The sequence below is a fragment of the Sprattus sprattus genome (genome assembly GCF_963457725.1).
Source record: "Sprattus sprattus genome assembly, chromosome: 6".
In the NCBI taxonomy this organism is placed as follows: domain Eukaryota; kingdom Metazoa; phylum Chordata; class Actinopteri; order Clupeiformes; family Clupeidae; genus Sprattus; species Sprattus sprattus.
Window position 1 is genome coordinate 32,971,689 of NC_137925.1, and position 21,030 is coordinate 32,992,718.

General features: G+C 39.3%; 1 protein-coding gene across 3 annotated transcripts; it reads left to right on the plus strand.

Moving 5' to 3' along the window:
• The first annotated feature begins 210 nt into the window (after nucleotides 1-210).
• On the plus strand, nucleotides 211-15,044 carry hnrnpaba (heterogeneous nuclear ribonucleoprotein A/Ba). 3 transcript variants are annotated; one of them, XM_080841082.1, is made up of 10 exons: nucleotides 211-335; nucleotides 817-1,123; nucleotides 1,346-1,514; nucleotides 1,636-1,794; nucleotides 2,010-2,165; nucleotides 2,277-2,373; nucleotides 3,027-3,197; nucleotides 3,305-3,385; nucleotides 5,376-5,412; nucleotides 13,974-15,044. In XM_080841082.1, exons 2-8 carry the CDS (start codon nucleotides 840-842, stop codon nucleotides 3,373-3,375), a joined length of 1,107 nt encoding a protein of 368 aa, XP_080697208.1. In that variant the 5' UTR covers nucleotides 211-335; nucleotides 817-839; the 3' UTR covers nucleotides 3,376-3,385; nucleotides 5,376-5,412; nucleotides 13,974-15,044. The 3 variants fall into 3 exon arrangements, with proteins under 3 accessions (XP_080697208.1, XP_080697207.1, XP_080697209.1); XM_080841081.1 differs by having other exon boundaries at nucleotides 218-342; XM_080841083.1 differs by having other exon boundaries at nucleotides 218-342; nucleotides 2,277-2,372; nucleotides 3,032-3,197.
• Nucleotides 15,045-21,030: the final 5,986 nt, after the last annotated feature.

The following is a 21,030-nucleotide window of genomic DNA, read 5'->3' on the forward strand; positions in this document are numbered from 1 at the left end:
TAAGGCTAATAATAGGCCACACCTCCAATCGAAGCGTTGGTGTGTTCATATCATGGTTCAACTGTAGCGCTGGAGGTGGGTATTTTAGGCACTTACAAGAGCAGACGTTATTGCTGGTCGGCGTGACTGACACTTTGAAGCAACGAATCACAGCTTCCCTTACTGCAAGAGCTGTGTTTCCCCCGGTAGTATAAGACCAACCATACGCGTTATCAGCGTATGAGAGACCTTATAGGAGACCGCTCTTTTTATCTGGTGTGTGATTGTAGCATTTTTTAGAATATCCGTCCATAAGGAGATTTACGGCGAACTCCGTTGTGTTGTCGTCTGATAAGGTAAAAGGTGAGTTTTTTTAATCAAATGGTTTACCAGTCCGCGTTTAAATTCATTATTCGGCTACAATCGTGGCCTTGTCATTACGTAATAAGGCCTATGCTAGGTTAGCTTCAGCCATTTGAGATGTTTCAGTGGAGCAACATAGGCTACATGGATGGCGTTGGTTAGGTTACATTGTCTCGCCGAGTTTTGTAACGTAATAGCCACACTGATGCCGGAGTGAACTGTAAGTCGAACAAAGCCATTTTAAAATAGATAAAGGCAAAGATCGTTTGTTGATTATTTAAAGACGTTTAAAACTGAGATGTGCGTATTTATTCACAATGCTGTGATTGAGGCAATGCGGGGGAAAGATCACTGTTAGCACGTATCGGCTTTGTGGCGAAGCATATAGCCGTAGTTATGTAAGTCACATCGTTTCGGCTACCTCTGTATAGCTACACGTTCTGCAGTTATAATTGTTGTCATTGTTTTCCGCAGATAGGAGAGAACTCAACCCTGCGATGTCGGACACTGAGCAGCAAATCATGGAAACTTCAGAAAACGGACACGAAGAAGAGGAGGACTTGAATGGAGCCGAGCCTACCGAAGAGACCGATGGAGCTGAGCCTACCGAAGAGACGGAAGAAGCTGAGCCTACCGAAGAGACGGAAGAAAATGTAACCCTGGACGAGGAGGCAGAAGTAGACACGGAGGAAGTTGGAGAAAAGGCTACCGAAGAAGATTCGCAAAATGGTGCGCCGGACGGCGGACAGATTAACGCCAGTAAAGGGGAAGAAGACGCAGGGTAGGCTACTGTTTTAAACATTTTGTTGGTTTCATTGTCGGTCTTTGTTCGGTGAGCTCTTTGTTGGCGCCATGTGCTCCACGGAGGGGGGATGGGCCCAGTGGTTTGCCCAGCGTTACGTGATTCTCTGTGTAGCTGGCATAGTGTAGTAAACTATGTATTGGTTCTATATTTTGTTTGCCATTTGCACTTATGTGGTGTGTGTGTCTGTACTTCCTGTAGGAAAATGTTTGTGGGAGGATTGAGCTGGGACACTAGTAAGAAGGATCTTAAAGATTATTTCTCAAAGTTTGGAGAAGTTACTGACTGTACCATTAAAATGGACCAACACACAGGAAGATCAAGAGGATTTGGTTTTATCCTGTTCAAAGAGGCTTCAAGTGTGGACAAAGTGATTATTTTTATTATCATTATTATTTTCAGTTTAATTGTAAGTTGTGTCTGAGTTTCTTGTTTTAGATCAGTTGATTTAGTATGAATAGTTACAAATCCTTTACATTACCTGTCCCCAGGTGCTTGAGCAAAAAGAACACAGACTTGATGGGCGACAGATCGACCCAAAGAAGGCAATGGCAATGAAAAAAGAACCACAAAGGAAAATCTTTGTGGGTGGCCTTAACCCAGAAACGACCGAGGAGAAGATCCGGGAATATTTTGAACCTTTTGGAGAGGTATGTCCTAATATTGAATTGATGTGTTATTGCAGAAAACCCTTGTGGGAATGCCAGGTACTCCTAGAAAAGGATTTTTGCTCCTACCATCCCAAAATATGCCCATTACCTTTTTCCAAAGTGACTACTAGAATGAAAACTTTAAACTAGAATGTGACTTGACACTAGCTTCACAGATGGTTCGACTTAACTATGTTGTTAAAACGTGATTGCAGATTGAAGCCATTGAGCTCCCTTTGGACCCAAAGTCAAACAAAAGGAGAGGGTTTGTCTTCATCACTTTCAAAGAAGAGGAGCCAGTCGCAAAGATCCTCGAGAAGAAGTTCCACAACGTGAGCGGCTCTGCAGCAACAAATGGCAAAGAAGGACTGGTATGTATTGCATGTCTAATATTTTTGATGTGATGTTTCACAATTTGCATTACTTATTGTGGTTTGTGCCAAACAGTAATTTAATCAAGACATAATTTGTGTGTGTTTCAGTGTGAGATAAAAATTGCCCAGCCCAAAGAAGTTTACCAGCAACAACAATTTGGGGGCCGATATGGTGGCGGTAGAGGACGTGGGCGTGGAAGTGGAGGTAAGTTTCTCATTGCATTTTGTAGTGCTTTGACACCTGATTTAAAGAGTCAGGTTGTTGTAATTCATTGAGAGTTGTGGACAGATGGAATACCTTTTCTTGTCATTAGGCTGCATTTTGCTAGTTTTCATTCTAGTCTATTAAGTTTGGTGTCCAACACAGGAACCAAGTTGATCTGGACAGTTCCAGTATATAATGTGGGGTTTTTAAATGTTAAGATGCTGCTAACACTGATCTCTTCCTGCTCATTCTTGCCCAAAGCCCAGACTTAACATCAATGTATTATCTCTGAACAAATATGAATTGCACCAAATTACCTAGTGTATGGCCTGTTACACTGGGAAACTAGATGTTGTGAATAGTGTTTGGGATTGCCTGTTGTCTTTCACTAGTTAAAGTGAATATTAATAGTTATCTTAATAGTTTATGTTCCATTTGTGAACGTCAAATGTCATTTTATATTGCAAAAGTATTTTGAATTTGCCAAAGTTAAGCACCTAAATTGTACTCAATTGTGCTTTAATTTCTATTTAATTGAGCCATCAGGCTTGTCATATAGCGGATATCAAAAGTGAGAATTTAAGTGCCCCTAGCATGTTGATTTTGAAGAAAAAAAATGTTGCTAATTCTGAGTTTCTTCTTTTTCTTCCCAGGTCAGGGTCAGGGTCAGGGTCAGAACTGGAACCAAGGCTATAACAACTACTGGAATCAGGGCAACAGTAACCAAGGATACGCCTATGGAGGACAGCAAGGCTATGGAGGATATGGTGGCTATGGCAACTATGGAGATTACTCAACCGGTTATGGATATGGATATGACAACAGTAAGCATTGACTTGGAGAACGTTTTGTCTTACCCATCCGTTGGGGTCTTTGAGACACATGAAGAATTGAGAAATGCCTGCCTTCACCTCTTGTTTTCATCCCTCAGACCAGGGCAACGCAAGTTACGGGAAAACTCCAAGACGTGGGGGCCATCAGAGTGGCTACAAGCCATACTAAAAAAGTGCAGGTAATGTGGTTTGAAATGCCATCATATTTCCATGTCTGTATAATGTCAAATGGTCGTCACTTCCCGTCATTTCTTTATCACCCCAAACTCATGGAAATGAGTCACCCTAAACATAGCAGGAAAATTGCTCTGTCAGTTAGCATTATACTCGCTTCACTGCGTTTTAAAGCTGTACTACTTAAAGCGGAAGTTGAGGAGTTTAATGTGAGGGCTGTGTCAATAAAACAAACAAAAAAAAACAACCAAAAAAAAACTGGTTCAGCTGTTGCGCAGCTAAAACATCTGAAAACCGCAACTCTGATATGCAGACCGTACAATGATGCAAGAATGCCATTAAATGCTGTAAATAACATCAAGTTAGATCCGTGCAAATATCAATGCTATGCTATAAAAAGCCTATATAGGCTAATAATACAATCAACATCACATCCACAAACAAATGTAAGATTTTTTTTCTTAAGCAAATAAAGAATATAACTGTTACACTGTCACCATTGTTGTGTCTTTTTGGTTATCCACAGCCTGATCATTAGGAATCAATATTAGAACATATAAAAAAAGTAGGCTTCATAAAGTTTAACTACGGTAAGCCTACTCATTTTGAGAACCTCAAATTTAAATGAAGCAGCCCAAGCGAGTGGTTTGTTTGAACGACACAAATCAAATGATGTATCAATATTCCTAATAGCCTATGTATGGTGAAAAAAAAAAAAAAAAATCTTCTAAAAAAAAAAAAAAAAAAGACATGCATGGGTAAAGTAAGACATCGCCTACAACCCTACCATCTGTTTGGATGTAATATCAGGATACATTTGGGAGGGGGTCGTTCTAATCTCTCCTCAAAACACCATCGCACCTGGTTTTAGTTCAAACCTTTTAAAGTGACCTACTGCCAGTTAAGGTTTTGTGCTGACACAGCAATTTAAACCAACCTAAACCTGAGCTATAGTTCAAACCACAGGTGCTTATGCAAGTTACAGGAGTCGTGGATTTTTAAGCCCCATTGTTGCGAGTTTAAAACTGTTGAACTCTACATTGCAGCTAAGCTAGCAACAGAGCAATTGCTCCAACACATTCATGGCATGAACAGGCTGTATCTTTTCCATAAATTGAAGTGGCTAGGGCATAAAGTGAGGTTGAGTTAACCAATTCTCAACTTGACACATCAAACACATCACATGCTTAACTGATTAGACCTCACATGGATAAAAGTTTAGTATTGCAGAGGCTAAAGGGTACATGTAGCATGTAAACATTTGTGATTTTAAGATGACTCCGCAACAATTAGTGTCTATATATATTCATGCATTGTGGGTTCACGTTTACGATACCAGAGTTTAGGCAGATACACCTCTTTAGATCTCCATTTACACGTTTGAGATGACATTAGCCGTTAGACGGTCAGCTAAGTGACACGCTTGCTAGCAAAGGTATGTATTCACACCACAACTACACTTACCCATATTTGCTTGCTGTTTTCAAAATCCCGCTCCCAGAGATAACATTGCAAGCTGTTTTGCAGTAATGGAACCCCACTATTAGCCTTATTCTTTCGTTTTGCACTTGTTCATGTGGAGTTGGAGGGCGAGGGGTTTCCTGATTTCCCCATCTAAGCTTGGGCAAAGTGGTAGGGCTACAAAGCCCTACAAAAGGAGCGTTTTCAGCTGTAGTCAAAACCAGGGGTATGACAGATTTCCCAGAATGTCTTGCATAAGCTCTAGAACCCATGAATACAAATATTTTCTTAGTAACAATTGTAACATGCAAAACAAAAATGCTAGTATCAGAATGCTTAATGTCAACTAACTAAGGTATTTAAGGAGGAATTGTGCATCACTCTCCTGCATTTAAATGTTTCCATGTCGTATGTACGCCCTTTGATGGCATATGATGCTCTACAATGCTGGGCTGGCTGGCAAAGGTCTTTAAGGGCTGTCCCATTTCATAGATGTATATTTTAACCACTTTCCCCTGTAATTTTGTTTTGAAGGGCAACTCCAAAATGATGGGACACTCAAAAACAAGGGGTAAGTTTAAAAAAAAAATAAGACATGGGGTTTGGGCCTAGGTTTCTGTGATGAAGATGCTGGAGATTCTGAAACCGTTTCAGCAGGAAAGTATCTCATTAAAAAAATGTCCTTGTACAAAGGTATCCTTCGAGTTGGATTAGACTAAATATGATTCTGTAAAGACCACTTGAGGCATGCACCCTCTAGATTCTTGTTCCTGAAACTATACATTTGCGTGAGTGCGTCATCATCCACAACCCTTGTGGGTATTATTTAAACATATTTCAATACAAAACACACAGCTAGCTCAAATGAACGCTGTTGATATTCATCAGATTCAGACTGCATACTACTTAATGCAAATTTCTTGCAAGGAACAATTTGTATATTATGATTGCCCACGGTGTATGCTAAATAAGTAGATTTAATCAATTAAGGCTGCAAGAACTTGCTATCTAACAGCAAACTGACCATGTTATCTGGTTTAACCTGTGATTGATAGCTAAATTAACTTCAATTCCAGTGGCCATTTTAAGGGGCATCAATAGGGGAGTCTCAGGGCTCTACGCTAAGGTTTTTCCCAAGGAGCACATGTGCTCCTAAATGAAAAAATGTAGGAGCACACAAAGAAATTTAGGAGCACAGCAGGTTTTTTTTACACGGAAGCAAAGCATGTCATACTCATTTGCGACCTATAGTTCCAAACATTGTATTTTCCAACTTTTAACCCCATTCATGTTCAGTTATTCCAAAGCAATTTAGCTGGTAAATTGATCAAATTATTCAGTATCTAACGTAAGCAACACTTTTACTGTATAGCTAGAGAGCACGTGTATCACATTGGTTTATAGTCTGTCAAATTAGTTCTAGTTATTGGTGTTCGTTGGCATACAAAGTTAGTCTTCTCTTATAAGCCTAGTTAGTACATCTGATTAGAGCTAGCAACAATTAATTGCAGATGATGGGGTCCCCTATCTCCATGTTCATTTTGGCATATATTTTAGATTCAGTCTTAAGACAAAAATGCATATTAGTTTTAGTCACATTTAGTCATAGTTATCCTTCTTAGTTTCAGTCTAGTTTTCGAAAACTCATTACAATTTTGTCTAGTTTTAGGCACATTTAAAATTCCATATTATAGCCACATTAAACTCCTTCCCTTCTCAGGCCAAGGGACCTCCTGTGTTGTGTCTACTGCATAGTAGTCTAGCTTGCAGTACCAAATTGTGGATGCAATTAGTCTCCAAGATACAGATCTCATGCCTACAGCTGAATTCCAATTAAATCAATGTAAATAATAATTTAAGGCAATACTTGACTAACAGAATTATCATTCAAATATATGAGAATACATGTTCTCCTCATGTTTAATATTTATATTATATAATATTGTTGGCTAATCTCATGGGCTGTTTGCAATAAAAAAAAAAAAAAATTCCCCACGTAGGACTACTAGGCGAATGTTTAGCCTAAATGCACGTATCGTATAGCCTACTGTTGTTTATCTGTAACGTTTTAGTTGGCTAGGTTACTTTTTCCAGAAGGGATCATAAAGCAGTAGTAGACTTACGTAACTTTTATATTAAATTCAAAGAGATGGTGTATGCTGATTGCTGAAGAACATTCGGGAGAAAAAGCAGCAAAGAAGTTTGACATTGAACCGAGAGGAATGCGATAGGCTACGACTAGCAGGTGGAGGTAGAAAGAAAACTAGGCTGGATATCAAACCAGCTCGTTGAATAAATGTTTTCAGTGCGCGATAAGCATAATAGTGTCTAGAAAAATGATTTAATTCAAGGCTTTGGAAATCTTTTCCTCCGTGACTGACAGTGGAGACCATAACTCCGATGTTTATTTTTTACGTTGACACCCCGACCTAAAGCGTTACGCGATGTGCAGGAAGTGTTGAACGCATATGCAATGAATTCCATAGCCTACTGCAATTATGCCCATTATTTAAATAATTCAATTCTATAACAGAAGATAAGTAAGAAATAAAGTCCTGCCCCAAATAAAGGCCGGTGCGCTGTGCAGCCTAAGTAAATACAAGCCCCAGCCACTATTTGAGGATTTACGGTACTCTCTTTTTATATGGCTCTGGCCCATTGGTTGCGAATCGTCGTTCTCATTTGCAGGAAGTTCAGCGCGTCATCTTGATATGTTCACATCAGTCGCAACCCTGTCACTTGTTTCCATGTGAAATCAATGGAATGCTTCACTTTTTGGCGCTGTATTGACAACTGTCTGTCACTCGCACACTGTGCTCGTAAATAATTTTTCAAGTTCGCACGTACCTATTTTTAGGCGCATATGCGAGTGAAATACTCGCACTGTAGAGCCCTGAGTCTGATGACATCTTAACGTTATGGGCAAGTATTAGGACAATACTGTGCCCAATGGTTGAAACGCAAATGTTTTTTGTTGTGGTTTGAGACCCCAGGCTATTAGCCTGTAGATAGCCCTGTCTCGCACTGTGCTGATTGGCCTGTAGATAGCCCCGTCTCGCACTGCACTTATGGTGGAAATAGGGCAATTGTATTTTTACTTATTTCTTATTGGTCTTTTGAATTTATTTATTTTATTTTGAAACCATTAGTCCCCTACAGTCAATTGAACATGGGCCTGCTGGGGACATCGGAATAAACTACAAATGTTATTTCCTAGTTACTTTAATGTCTGCCCTGAAAGCAATGAGTCATTTAAAAACTGGGGGGCTGTGCTGTAGCCTTACTCATACCCCAGAAATGTAACTACACGGTGACAAATATCGCAACAGCTGTAATTGGTCCCCTTGCCCAAAGTTTGGGGGTGTTTTGAGCAAGCCTTGGTAGTTGTTAGTGAGATTAAGCAAGGAATTGCTGACCGCTGTAAAATTAAGCTGTCTACTTTGTCGGTAGTTAGCTTGCTATCACAAGCTTATATGCTAACATTGTTAGATAGTTGGCTGACTGAAGGTGTCTTATCAGAGATTTTACCAAACCTTAGATGTAAAATGATTGAGTGTGTATCATTCAGGCTCTCATTTAAACGTTGCCATTACTTTTACATACCTAACTGTTATCAATGGACCCTTCCGCAAACTCCGCCCCCTTAGCAACGGTTGCTATATCAGTCAAGCATTCACGGTTCTCAGCATTGGTATGAATGGCGTGGCAACATGTTTTCAACCGTGTCAATTTCAGCTCTACCCAAAGAAATCACAAGCATTTTTTGGAAAAACGGCAAGATCTCAGATCGACGCAGGCAAAAGAGTCTGCAATATGCTTATATAGGCTACAACCACGACATTACATGCCTTGTTTGTAGACAGACAAATGCTAAGGCTTACAGGTTCATTCCAGCTATGTTTATTTGTTCTATTATATACAGTCGCCGCTACGCAAACCTGTTAGGTGGTTAAACGGAATCGTATTTTAAGCAAGGGTTTTCTCACGTTTTCGATGAAGTGGGCAGATTTTAGCGACATAGCTTCTTGGAACAAAGTAGGTGCTTCTGTTTACGTTGCTGACATTCAGCTGATGGGGGGGGGGGGGGGGGGGGGGTCGTTCACATTGTTTGATCCACAGCAGGCATTTCTCTCTCTGGGTCTTGGGTTTCGGGAAGGGATAAAATGTTACCCCTCCCTCCAGCCTTTTTGGATATCGGCTGTCAGAATTACACACTCCATAAGCGCAACGTTTAATTTTCTCTTCTCGAGCAGACGTCTCTCTCATTGACTTCCATTCATCAAAATGGCTCGCTTGACTGAGGTCCCGAGCTTAGTAACCGTTGCTATGCTATGATTGATCAGTTACCGTTTTGGGGAGTGGTCGCGGAAGGGTCAATTGAACAATATAAACTCAGTGGGACTGCATACCTTCTGTGCTCTGACAACATATAGATTTAACCTAACATTTCAACCGACTTCATGGCTTAAAGGGATAGTTCGGTTTTTAAGACATGAATCTGTATGGCTTCCCCGTCACCAGTGTCATGCAATCATGCATCACTTACCCCCGACAGCGTCCTGTGAGCAGAGTTCTCGTCAAGTTTTGGTCAAACCGAAAGTAGTCCGGCAGGTTTGCTAGACCCAGCAAAATAAAAAGTTTCTCTTCCCAAAACATTATGTGTTCAAAAGAGTGATAAATTTGCATCCCAAAAACATTGTAGTGGAAAGTCACACCTCGTTATCACTTGGCCCTATTTTCAATACGCTCGATAATGCAATCTCACAGCTAGAGTCTACCTGTTTGATTCTCGAAAGTTGATTCGCGAAAGTTTGATTCACCAAAGTTGCCTGAGAGAAACGTCCATCACAGGAAAACGATGCTTTATGTCAATTTTATCAAATGTTGTCTCAGTTTTCATTGTTTTCCTGTGATGGACGTTTCTCTCAGGCAGACAGATTCATGTCTTAAAAAACAAACTATCCCTTTAACATCTCAGGGCTCGAGACTAACTTTTTGGCTTAGGAGCACTGCTCCGAACCCAGAAAAATTGGGGGCACCAGCAAATATCTAGGCACACCACTATAAAAGGCTAGCTGGAAAACCGTTACTCTGTCACTTCCGGGTTTATAAAATACCTTTAAGTCCTCAGAGTGACGGTCATTTTTCAAGGTAGCAGGTTGCAGCCTTGAAGCTGCCTATTACCTAAAAATATGTGCGCCAGCTCCCTCCGGCAACTGCAAATTGTAAACAAAGATGACGGACCACACTCCGTTTACAGATGTGATGTGTTTTTTTTTTTTTTTTTAAGTTACCGAGAAATAGACTCTGTACTATCCGATAACACCGTTATTGTAACCAGCAAAAATGGTTGATGTAATTTGCGAGGCGTCAGTCAGACAACTTTCTAACACCAGTACATTAGCCTAACGTTCTTTCAGCTTACCAACATCACATGTTCTAGTACATGCCGTCTTAAAACACCGCTTGAATTCACCCGTAAATATATCTCGCATCAGACATCTTCTTAGCGAGACATCAAGGTAGTAAGACGGCTATCTTACTTTTAAGAGTTAGGGCAAGAGCTGTTAACCGAGAACAAATCATATGCACAGAGTGCTTTAGAGTTGTGTCTGTGCCGCATAGCAATACAACTAGCTTGTTCAACCACCTGAGATTTCACCACAAACCACAGCATGATGAATGCATTAAGGCTGAAGCTAAAGTTACCTCACTGAATCACCGTCCATCTCCAACGTCAACCCAGAGAACCATAACAGCGACCCTGCATAGCGCGACAGAGTATTAATCCCAAATGTATTTATATTTTGCTTTAGATGAATAAGAACCGTATAAGTTTTATTTTGATGCAAAGATTTGTACATTAGACCATTATCTAGGCGCAGGCCTTACATTTTTGCTTATTTCTATAGGCGCACGAGTGCAACTGTGATTTCAAATCAAGTCACACAGCCAAAATTCCAGTCGCATATGCGACCAGATCAGTCGCAGTCACGAGCCCTGCATCTGTTGTATCTAAATAAGTGAAACCACCAACACTGGATGCTTGTGCAATCACATAGCGTAGTATGTAAGTTATCGGACCGTGTCAAATATCGGCTATTGTTTTACAGTCAAAATGCTAAGTTTAATAATGGATTAACAATCAATATTCTCAGTTTAATAATGGGTTAACATGACAACGCAAACGTTTGCCCATAACACACGCCGTCCGATAATCAACAACATTACGATATTATTCTTAGTTTTATCATTATTCCACTGTCTTTTCCTGTTTCCTGTCTACCTGTTTTATGTAGTTACGGCTCATAAACTGCACTGCCGATTACACCGCTTAATGCTGCCTTAATGAGATAATGGCGTGATGGTTAACAGAAAAGTAACTAGAACAGGTCGATGTAAGGATGAGACAAATCTCATACAATCAATTGAATTTATGATGTAGTCACTGCATTCAAAAGAAACAAACGTTTTCCTAAACTTTTGTCATTGACTGTAGTAGTGACCCAGTGTAAGACGCCTCCAGTGCTTTGCTTGATCATATATACTTCAGTATAGTCTGACTGGACTTGATTTCAGACAGTGTTTGACAGGTTATGATTTTTTTCAAAATGGCAAAGGGCGATGGTTTTAAGACTAAGCCCAAACCAATTTTGAATTAGCTATGCTGTTCTGTAACGCAATATTAGACTGGTCACTAGTGCTGGGTAATTTAATATCAATTTCAGTTATGATTATGGCTTCCAACGATGATGACAACGTAACTGTATTACGTTAAGCCTGGGGTCTTCAACGTTTTTCAGGCCAGGGACCCCCAAACTGATGGCGAGATGAGCAGGGACCCCCTACTATATAAATTGCATAACATTTTGTTTATAATATACTGGGCCTAGTGCCAAATAAACATAGCTACCCTGTTATTGTGTATTCAATACTAAGCTATTCAAATAATACAAAGGTTAATATATTCATTAACATTTTTATTTTTTAACATTGAATTTAACCTAACATTTTTTAACATTGAATTTAATTTAACATTTAACAACATGAAAGGTACAGGGTGGCCGTGCCACTGCCATTTATAAACATACATCTTGCAAACAACTCAGAGCTAACAATTAATAACAACTTATTAAAATAATTCACAGATATGTTTTTATTTCATCATACATAAAAAAGGGAAAGTAAATCCTCAAGCATCTGTCGATGGCACGCATCCTCCCACATTAGTGAGATGTATCTTCTTTTCAATAACTCCTGACTGACACGATCCAATGGATGACGGAGAAGGAGTCTGGCGCATGGAGTTGTGTTGACAACATAGATGTTATAGTGAGATTGACAGGTCAACAAACCAATCACACCGCTAGCAAGTTGTTAAGATTGTAGGTAGTAGCATGCTAACATTAGCCTGGGGGGTCATACACCTCGCAAATCCTCTCAGACTTATTTTTCAGTTACAATTAATGTTTTTTGACTTTGTACAGGGTCTATTTCTCTTTATTTATTTTTTAAAATCTAAGCAAAAAAATGTCAAACTAACAATTTATAGGTACAAACAAGACCAGCTATGGAGTTTGGTCCGCTATCTTTTATTTTTGATCTTCACGCTCTTTAGACTTGAGCAGAAACGCGATCTGATTGGCTAGTGCCTGTGCTGTCGTATTTGCATGAAAGGTGCTGTGAGTGAACCGGTGCCCAGCTTGAGAGAGCTCCTGTGGATAGCTGAATGTGTTGATTGGACTGAAAGATAACGTCTTCTCGATCAATTTATACGTTCGCTACAATATGTTGGATTTATGTTAATGTAAATGTAAAGGGAATAAATACAATTCTGATTCGGAAGACATTTAAATTTGTGGGAAAAAAAATTGGTTGAATTTTTTTTTTTTTTTTTTTTTTTTTTTAAATATTAAAAAAAATTATCTTGTCAACCAAAGATTTCGCGACCCCCCTGCAGTACCTCCGCGGACCCCCTGTTGAAGACCCCTGCGTTAAGCAATGTTGATCTCATTGTGTTGTTAAGAATCCTTTGCTCTCCTTGTGCTGTTACAGCGGTATGGTCTTTGCTACTCCCTAAAAGCTTAAAGTCACTAGCCAGGATGTGGCATATTTAGTTCAGCTTGAGCCAAAATGGTCTAAAGAGAGCCTGTGAATAGGTATTGTCACTACTGAAATGTCATAAAAAATGTTCATGGCAAAGCATACTGTTACATTCATTAGCAAGCTAAAGAAACAGTTAATGCTACATCTGTCTAAATAACTTTATGCGAGGTGGAAGTTGTCGGAGTGCTGAAGCCTATATAAAAACACAATGCTTGTAAAGGGAAGAGATCCACTCTTGATGTTATCCCCTACACCCCTGTTCAAGACTGTTTATGTTCTCAGTTATAATGGCATATTAGTTTTAAGGCTTGTCAATCCCAGACCTAGCATTAGCATGTCATCTGTCAGCACGTTTAGTATGAAAAAATGTTTTCCCCACTTGTCCTGACATAAACACTGACAGCTCTGTTTGTACAGTGGCTTCATGTAGCATGAAAACTCTTTGACTGAACAATATCCACGCTATCATCAGTGTCTTTCAACATTGATTGCCAACATTGATTGACAGCCTCTCGTCTGCCATTCAAAAAGTTATAAATAATTGAGATTAGATTTAGATCACTAATTGCATTTTTAACTGGTTAATCTAATTTATTACTTTCAAAAGTAGCCTCCCCTACTCTGGGTATAAGCAATGAGCTGAATAGCAATAATATTGTGGTTGAAACAGTTTTCTTAAACTACTTTGAAAAGGCAAAAAAAAAAAAAAAAAAAAAAAAAATCCATTTGTCTTTCAAAATAAATGTACTGATTAATAAATTGCTAAATGTCTTCACCAAATTTGGCATAGATGATCTTTGGCTGTACAAAAGTTATTTAATATCTGTTTTAAATAATCTTTTAAACATATTTTTAATCTTTTTTTTCATATTTTGAAAAATCTTTGGTCAATTAACATGCAACTTTGTGTGATGTTTGGCTGCCTCTTCGCTGGTTCATATTAAAATTCATGGTTTTGAAGTAATGCTGTATGCTATTGTAATCTGATGACTAATGTTACTATATGGCTCTCTTTCTTTTTTTAAGGTCTGAAATAACTGCTGAACAGGAGCCCGGGGTGTGGTCAGAGGAGGAACCCATTTTCTTTTCCCCCTCTTGGAATGAGTGGCAGAATGTGGGTTCATTGGGTTCATGTCTGGACTGAACAACTGAGGAATGGGGAAGCAAATGTCTCATTTTTTTTTTTTTTATTATTTTTTTTTTTACAACATTATTTTATCATTCTTCAATTTCCACATTACATTTCCGTGATGGAAGTGTTATTTTTACTGTACTTTTTGGTACCTTTTGATTGTAATGTATTGTTGTATTTTACATGTCTGCTGGACTTAACAGAGGTATACTCAGAACAATTGGAATGCTTTTGAAATAAATGTTTTGAGTTTCTTTTCCCCTTTTCCCGTCCTCCAACTGTCTTCTTCTTCAGGCAACACAATGTAGTTTAAGGTTTGTTTTTGTAGTCATCTAGTTAGCACATTCTTAAAATCATTGTGATGGAGCCCTACATGGCCCTGTGAAAAGGAAGCATGGCTGTCGTGCCCTTGAGCCGTTCACCACTTCATGGGCATGCTATGACTAAAAAAAAATCATATTTATTGAATTCATTGCAAGAAAATCGCATACCTTTTATTAGCGACCGCTATGCAACTGCTGTTCTCAAGGTAAGTCTGTTTCTGAATAGCTTGTGCTGTAGTTTTTTTTTTTAATTTCTTATTTCCTTATTTGCTTGGTTGCACGTCATGTGAGTTTTGCAAGGATTTGAAGGTGGATGAGATGGATATTCAAAATATCTGGACTGGCTTACAGGGTAGTTAATATAGTGACTCCTTTTCCATTTTTCTTGCAGGAAGAGTATGTTAGGGTTGGTAGATGTTACCAGAGCCGTATTTGGAGTTGCCACTTACTGTCAAATATGTGAGAATCCCATGGCGCCAAAACCTTTAATGCTCGTGTGAGTTGCTGTAATCTTCTCAACGAAAGGTGTAGCTGCTGAGAAAAAATGCTACCTACACCACTAGAAAGTGAAATGTGCTGATTTAGAGCAGTAAAATATACATAACTGAACTGCATCACCAGTATTCATTTGTGGGTTAACCACTGGAAGCGGCTAAAGCCAGGTAATGTGCCAAATAGAGCAAAGTGAAATAGCCTAGGCTATATGACATGACCGTTAAACTGGATCACCTTTGTTTATATGTGGATTAAACGACTGGATTAAAAGTTTCTGGTTGGTGTTTTATTGCTAGTCACCAACAAAACTAGCAACTTTAGATGAATGTAACAAAAGTGGCTGCAAATTCATTACGGAACAGTGTTTTCGTCCATAAAGTATGTTACGTTTTGGCCTTCAGGTCTCCATCACACCTGGTTCAGATAGACCTGCGATTCAAGTCTCCAAGTCCTTCATTTGGAATATAAACCAACAGGTTATAAAAATTGGTAGGTACGCTGTCAGCCGAAATGACACCAACACGTGCAATCAGGAATGCAGTTTTTTTTTTATTTTTTTCACATGCCGCCATGCAGAAGGACTTGAACAAAAAAATTGTGATACGTCATGGCGAAAAAGAAAATCTGGACTGTTAGGACAGAAAAACAATTGCTCAACAGTTAATGTAAATCAAAGTCCACAGGAAGAATACCTTCCTAAATAGGTTATGGATAAATGATGGACGATCCTGTCTTCATTGGTCTGTCTGTTCCCTCTGAAATGCCCCATGTTGTAAGCACTTGTAAGGGAACTGGCAAATTAATATGCTACTATGCGCTATTAAAAGTCAAAACATTTAAGTTTAACTTTTAAGTCAAAGTTTTTAAAAACTTTATCTGGTAACATAGGCCTATTCAGCTCTAATATGCTACAAAAGGTCCAGTTATGTTGGTCTAGCCTAGAAAGAATGACAGTATTTGTACTTGATCAGTACATGGGATGCATTCCATTTTCACTGTTACATAATGGTATGTAAATGTGGGTTTCTGTCTTTTTTTGTATGTTTTCTTTGGGCAAACTGAGGTGGAGTACTGAGTGCACCATCAGTGATGTGACCTGGGGTCCTAGGTGTCTGGGTCTCTTAACATCAGACACCCTCACCCAGGCCACCCAGCCGTGGCCCTTTCACTGACTTGTGTCCCAATAAGCGGCCTACAAAGCATCTGCAGCCCACCTATGAGTTTGTAGTGTGTCTTCCAGCCTCTGTCCTGGCACTTGTTCACCAGTTACCGGTACTTTGTGTGTTCCCTCTCGTTGGCTTCTTCAATACGGTCTTCCCAGGGCCCTGTGAGTTCAAGCAGGATCAGTTATTTTGTCGATGTTGTTGATGATGTCAGGCCTTAGGAAGAGGAGGAGGAAGAGTAGAGTAATCTCCCATCATCCTCAGCTGGGTAAGTATGTTTGTGTTTGTGTATGCACGGCACATGTTTAGTTGTAAGAGTAAGAGAATTGCTTATTATAATAATACCAATAATAACAGTGGTAATAGTAAGTGAGTTTACATATATTATTTACTTTTCAACCTTATTATTAATATACCAATAAGCCAATTTCTTGTCTAGGTTCAAACACAGGCCTCCAGGCCTAGAATCATAGTGGAAGTTGACTGGTCAAAACCCTACCCTAACACTTGGGGTCTCTCTTCTTGGTCCTGCCCCTTTACCCATAGTCCAACCCCCTGGACAGGAATGCAGGTTATTACCGTCAAAAGTCCATGAAGTCCAAGTCCTTCCTTGCCTTCGGGGCACCCCTCATAGACCAGCATAAACACTTCTGCTACACCCAAATGAGTGGGTCCAGCCATGAGCAAATGTTAAGAAGCCTGATTACTTAGTACAGATGTTTGTCATGGGCGTAGGGGTATAAACAATAAAATGACAGTCCAACAAGACCTAAGATAAGAGGTTGTGTAAACACCCATTCTGTGTGGTTCTTTGTGATTACTCTTTTCTTCACAGGCAAGTTTTATTGTTCTCTGTTTAAGTGTAAAGGGTTCATGCTAGTATATATTTGAAATGTATTCGAATCTAACTAATATATTGTAGTATTGTATAATATAATAAATTGCTTGTATATTTTAAATATAAATATTTGCAACTACCTTTTACCAGATTACTGTGATATGGTTCCCATGTTTTGTTGAACGTTGTTATATTGTTGTCTCATTATTGTTGTACAACCCGCATTCCGGAAAAGTTGGGACGTTTTTTAAAATTGAATAAAATTGCAAAGGCTTTGCAAATCTCCTCATCTACAGTGCATAACATCATCAAAAGATTCAGAGAAACTGAAGAAATCACTGTGCGTAAGGGACAAGGCCGAAAGCCTTTATTGGATGCCCGTGGTCTTCTGGCCCTGAGACGACACTGCATCACTCATCGGCATGATTGTGTCACTGACATTACTAAATGGGCCCAGGATTACTTCCAGAAACCACTGTCGGTAAACACAATCCGCCGTGCCATCTGCAAATGCCAACTAACGCTTTATCATGCAAAAAGTAAGCCATATTTGAACATGGTCCAGAAGGGCCTTCGTGTTCTGTGGGCCAAGGCTCATTTAAAATGGACTATTTCAAAGTGAAATAGTGTTCTATGGTCCAAAGAGTCCACATTTGACATTCTTGTTGGAAATAATGGACGCCGTGTCCTCCTGGCAAAAGAGGAGGGAGACCTTCAATCGTGTTATCAGCGTTCAGTTCAAAAGCCAGCACCTCTGATGGTATGGGGGTGCATAAGTGCATACGGTATTGGCAGCTTGCATGTTTTGGAAGGCACTATAAATGCTGAAAGGTATATAAAGGTTTAAGGGCAACATATGCTCCCCTCCAGACGACGTCTATTTCAGGGAAGGCCTTGTGTAGTTCAGCAGGACAATGCAAAACCACATACTGCAGCTATTACAACAGCATGGCTTCATCGTGGAAGAGTCTGGGTGCTGAATTGGCCTACATGCAGTCCAGATCTTTCACCTATAGAGAACATGTGGCGCATCATTAAAGGTACAATAAGGATTAATAGCTATTCACTTAATGTATGCTAGCAGCTAAAACTAACGAAATCTCTTGAAATGTGCTGACTTTGACATTATGACAAACTAGTTACTCAACGACTGTCCTTACACAGTCAAACATCAATCAAGTGCAACACAAGACTAAGCAAGACGGCAAATAAGCTACTTACTAGATCAGCAGAAGGTGAACAAGTCAGGTCGGCGGGCTGCGGCAGGCAAAACTACAGAACGCAGTTTTATGCCTATTGACCCTGCTATGCCATTAGCACGGACGCAATTCTCCATATTATTAAAAGTCATTGTAGCGCCCCAATTTTTTTTAAGCTGTTATTTTAAGGTTAAACTGCTTATCCTAACCCTAATCCTGAAGCATAATTGTTGCATATTGTACCTTTAAATGAAAAAAATACGTCAAAGATGACCACAAACACTTCAGCAGCTGGAAACCTATATAAGGCAAGAATGGACCAAATTCCAACACCAAAGCACTCATAACCTCGATGCCCGGACGTCTTCAAACTGTTTTAAAAAGAAGGGGAGATGTTACACCATGGTAAACATGCCCCGTCCCAACTATTTTGAGACCTGTAGCAGGAATCCTCATGCTCATTTTGTGCATAAAATTGTAAAATGTCTCTGTTTAAACATGTGTTATGCTATCTATGTTCTATTGTGAACAAAATATTGGCTCATGTGATTTGAAAGTCATTTAGTTTTCATTTTATTCAAATTCAAAAAACGTCCCAACTTTTCCGGAATTCGGGTTGTACTTCTAATAAAGTTACTATATGTTTATAAATAAAAGATAAATCAATTGGGATGTTCATACATTTTCATTATATATTTTTTTTATATTGTGGTTCTTAATGTGAAGCAGTCACCATCAGCTAGAATCTTGTCTTCTCTCCTGCATTACACCTGTTATTACCATTATAGCACCACCCAGTGGCGGCTCGTCCATAAGGGCGATTGGGGCAACGCACTGCCTATGGGAAAAGGAAGAAAATAAAAAAAATGATAATCCCTGATGTATAAATTCAATTGCACGACTACATGTAAATGTAAATTTCATATTTTTTTTCTGTCGGATTCTACCACTAGACCGTCTGATATGCCTCTGTATGTCTTTGTCGAATCAGGTAACAGTCATTCAGTCAGCCTAGAGTCGTGATTCAAATGGCCCCGCCCCTTCAGGGCGATCTTGTGCGAAATGAAAATCGCCCCAGACCTCTCCCATTGACTCCCATGTTAAATGCGTTTTTTTCACAAAACAGAGCTCTCAATGCATTCTCTATGGCTTCCGGGAGGGCGAGCCCCTCCAAGTCTAGTCATAAGTAAGCGACGCAAAAGCCTATGGTAAAACGCAATGAGGACGTCACACAGCTTCGACAAAGACATGTCAAGATGGCACCTGTTCAGCACAACAACTCCATCCGCTCTTTGACAGAAACTTCTTTTTAGTAAGCGTAATATTGAAGATAAATTGACCAAAAAAACAATTAGGACTTCCTAGACCAAAAGTATCCATTCAACAGTTTTCTACAAATGGAGGGAAATTGGAACCAAAGAAAATCGCGGTCGTGAAGTGGCTAACGCGGTCTGTATCTATATACCACTGTCACCTATCATAGGTTTCACAGTGTGAACTAACTTTAAATCATTTTTAATGTGATGACTTATTTTGCTTTTGTAAGCCAATACTTTCAAGATCAGTCAATAAATATCGTTGGTTTTGACGTATGTTGCCCCCTTCTTTATGTTGTTAGTGGACATATCATGTGTCCTGTTCAGCTATGTTACATCATACAACATTTGAGACGTGTGGATAATGAAAAAGTGGGATCATTTAATGTGGAGCCGCATCATGTTTGCTTATGAAGGCTCCTGAATGTAACTTTCTTCCATAGCGTTCCACTTGTATCTTGCTACTCTAGCTATGTAGAAAGAGGGGAGATATTACTGTTGGTTGCTGCCAATAGTGGACAAAAAGGTTTTGCTGTATGAGTAAATCGGATAACTTAATGAACCTACTGAATAGGTCGCCTTAATCATTATCAAAAAAATTGCCCTCCCTGAGAATTTTTTCAGGAGCCGCCACTGGCACCACCTACAGTACAGTAAGCTACACCGCATCCAGTCTTACATCTTGCTTCGATGGTTAAACAAATTCATTTTGCTAAACGACAATTATGTCTATGTATTATGGATGAAATATCAAATGGGGTAATGAAAATATTCTACTTTTTCAACATTCTTCTTGTTACCACAGCTTATACAGTTTTTTGGAACATTCTTGAGAGCCGTGTACTAAATTTGATTCAATGCATGTTTGGATTTTGACTTCAGCATTTTCAATAAACTGTAAAAAGGCCTTTATTCCCTCTTCTTTTCCATAAATTCACACTTACTTTGCAAAATGATTGTGTAGTGAGCAGAGAGGGCAGTGAAGAGTGGGGACTTATCTGTGTAACATCTATCTCATCCATAAGTATGATATATAGTCCACTGATTTAAAAAAAAAGTGTCACTGCAAACTTATAGAAGTTTAGTTACAAAACTACATGAAACTGATTAATGTTTTAACTGCCTCTATGTAGCTAACAATCAATCTTCAGAGCTCAAAGGTCTTGGCGACAAAGGTTGACTTACAAAAAGCGGCTTAATGGCGGTTGTTTTTAATGACTTTGGGGAAATGCCTGATAGCAGATAGAGCCATTAACTATAAGTCAGTTGCAACAGTGCTAAATAATATTTGAAAAAGTCAGATGGCAGTGTGTCAAGATGATTTTAAATGTTGAACTGTTTCCTTTGGAGTTTTTTGATTAATTGTATTCAATTGTGAATATTGTTTCTAGATTATCAAAAAGATGGCAGTTTCATTGTTTGACTGTGGTGTTAATGTTTCTCTGTGAGTTCTGGGGCCAGCTGTTTGGGGGGGATGTTGAGGGTTGTAAGCTTGTCAACAATGACAAGTCAAGTGTGGGATGTTGATGTTTCAGTTAAACAGCAAAATGTAGTTGTCTAGCTAGCCCTTCCGAACTCAAAGGCTCAAGGTCAATGTATTTTTTTCTGCTTACGCTT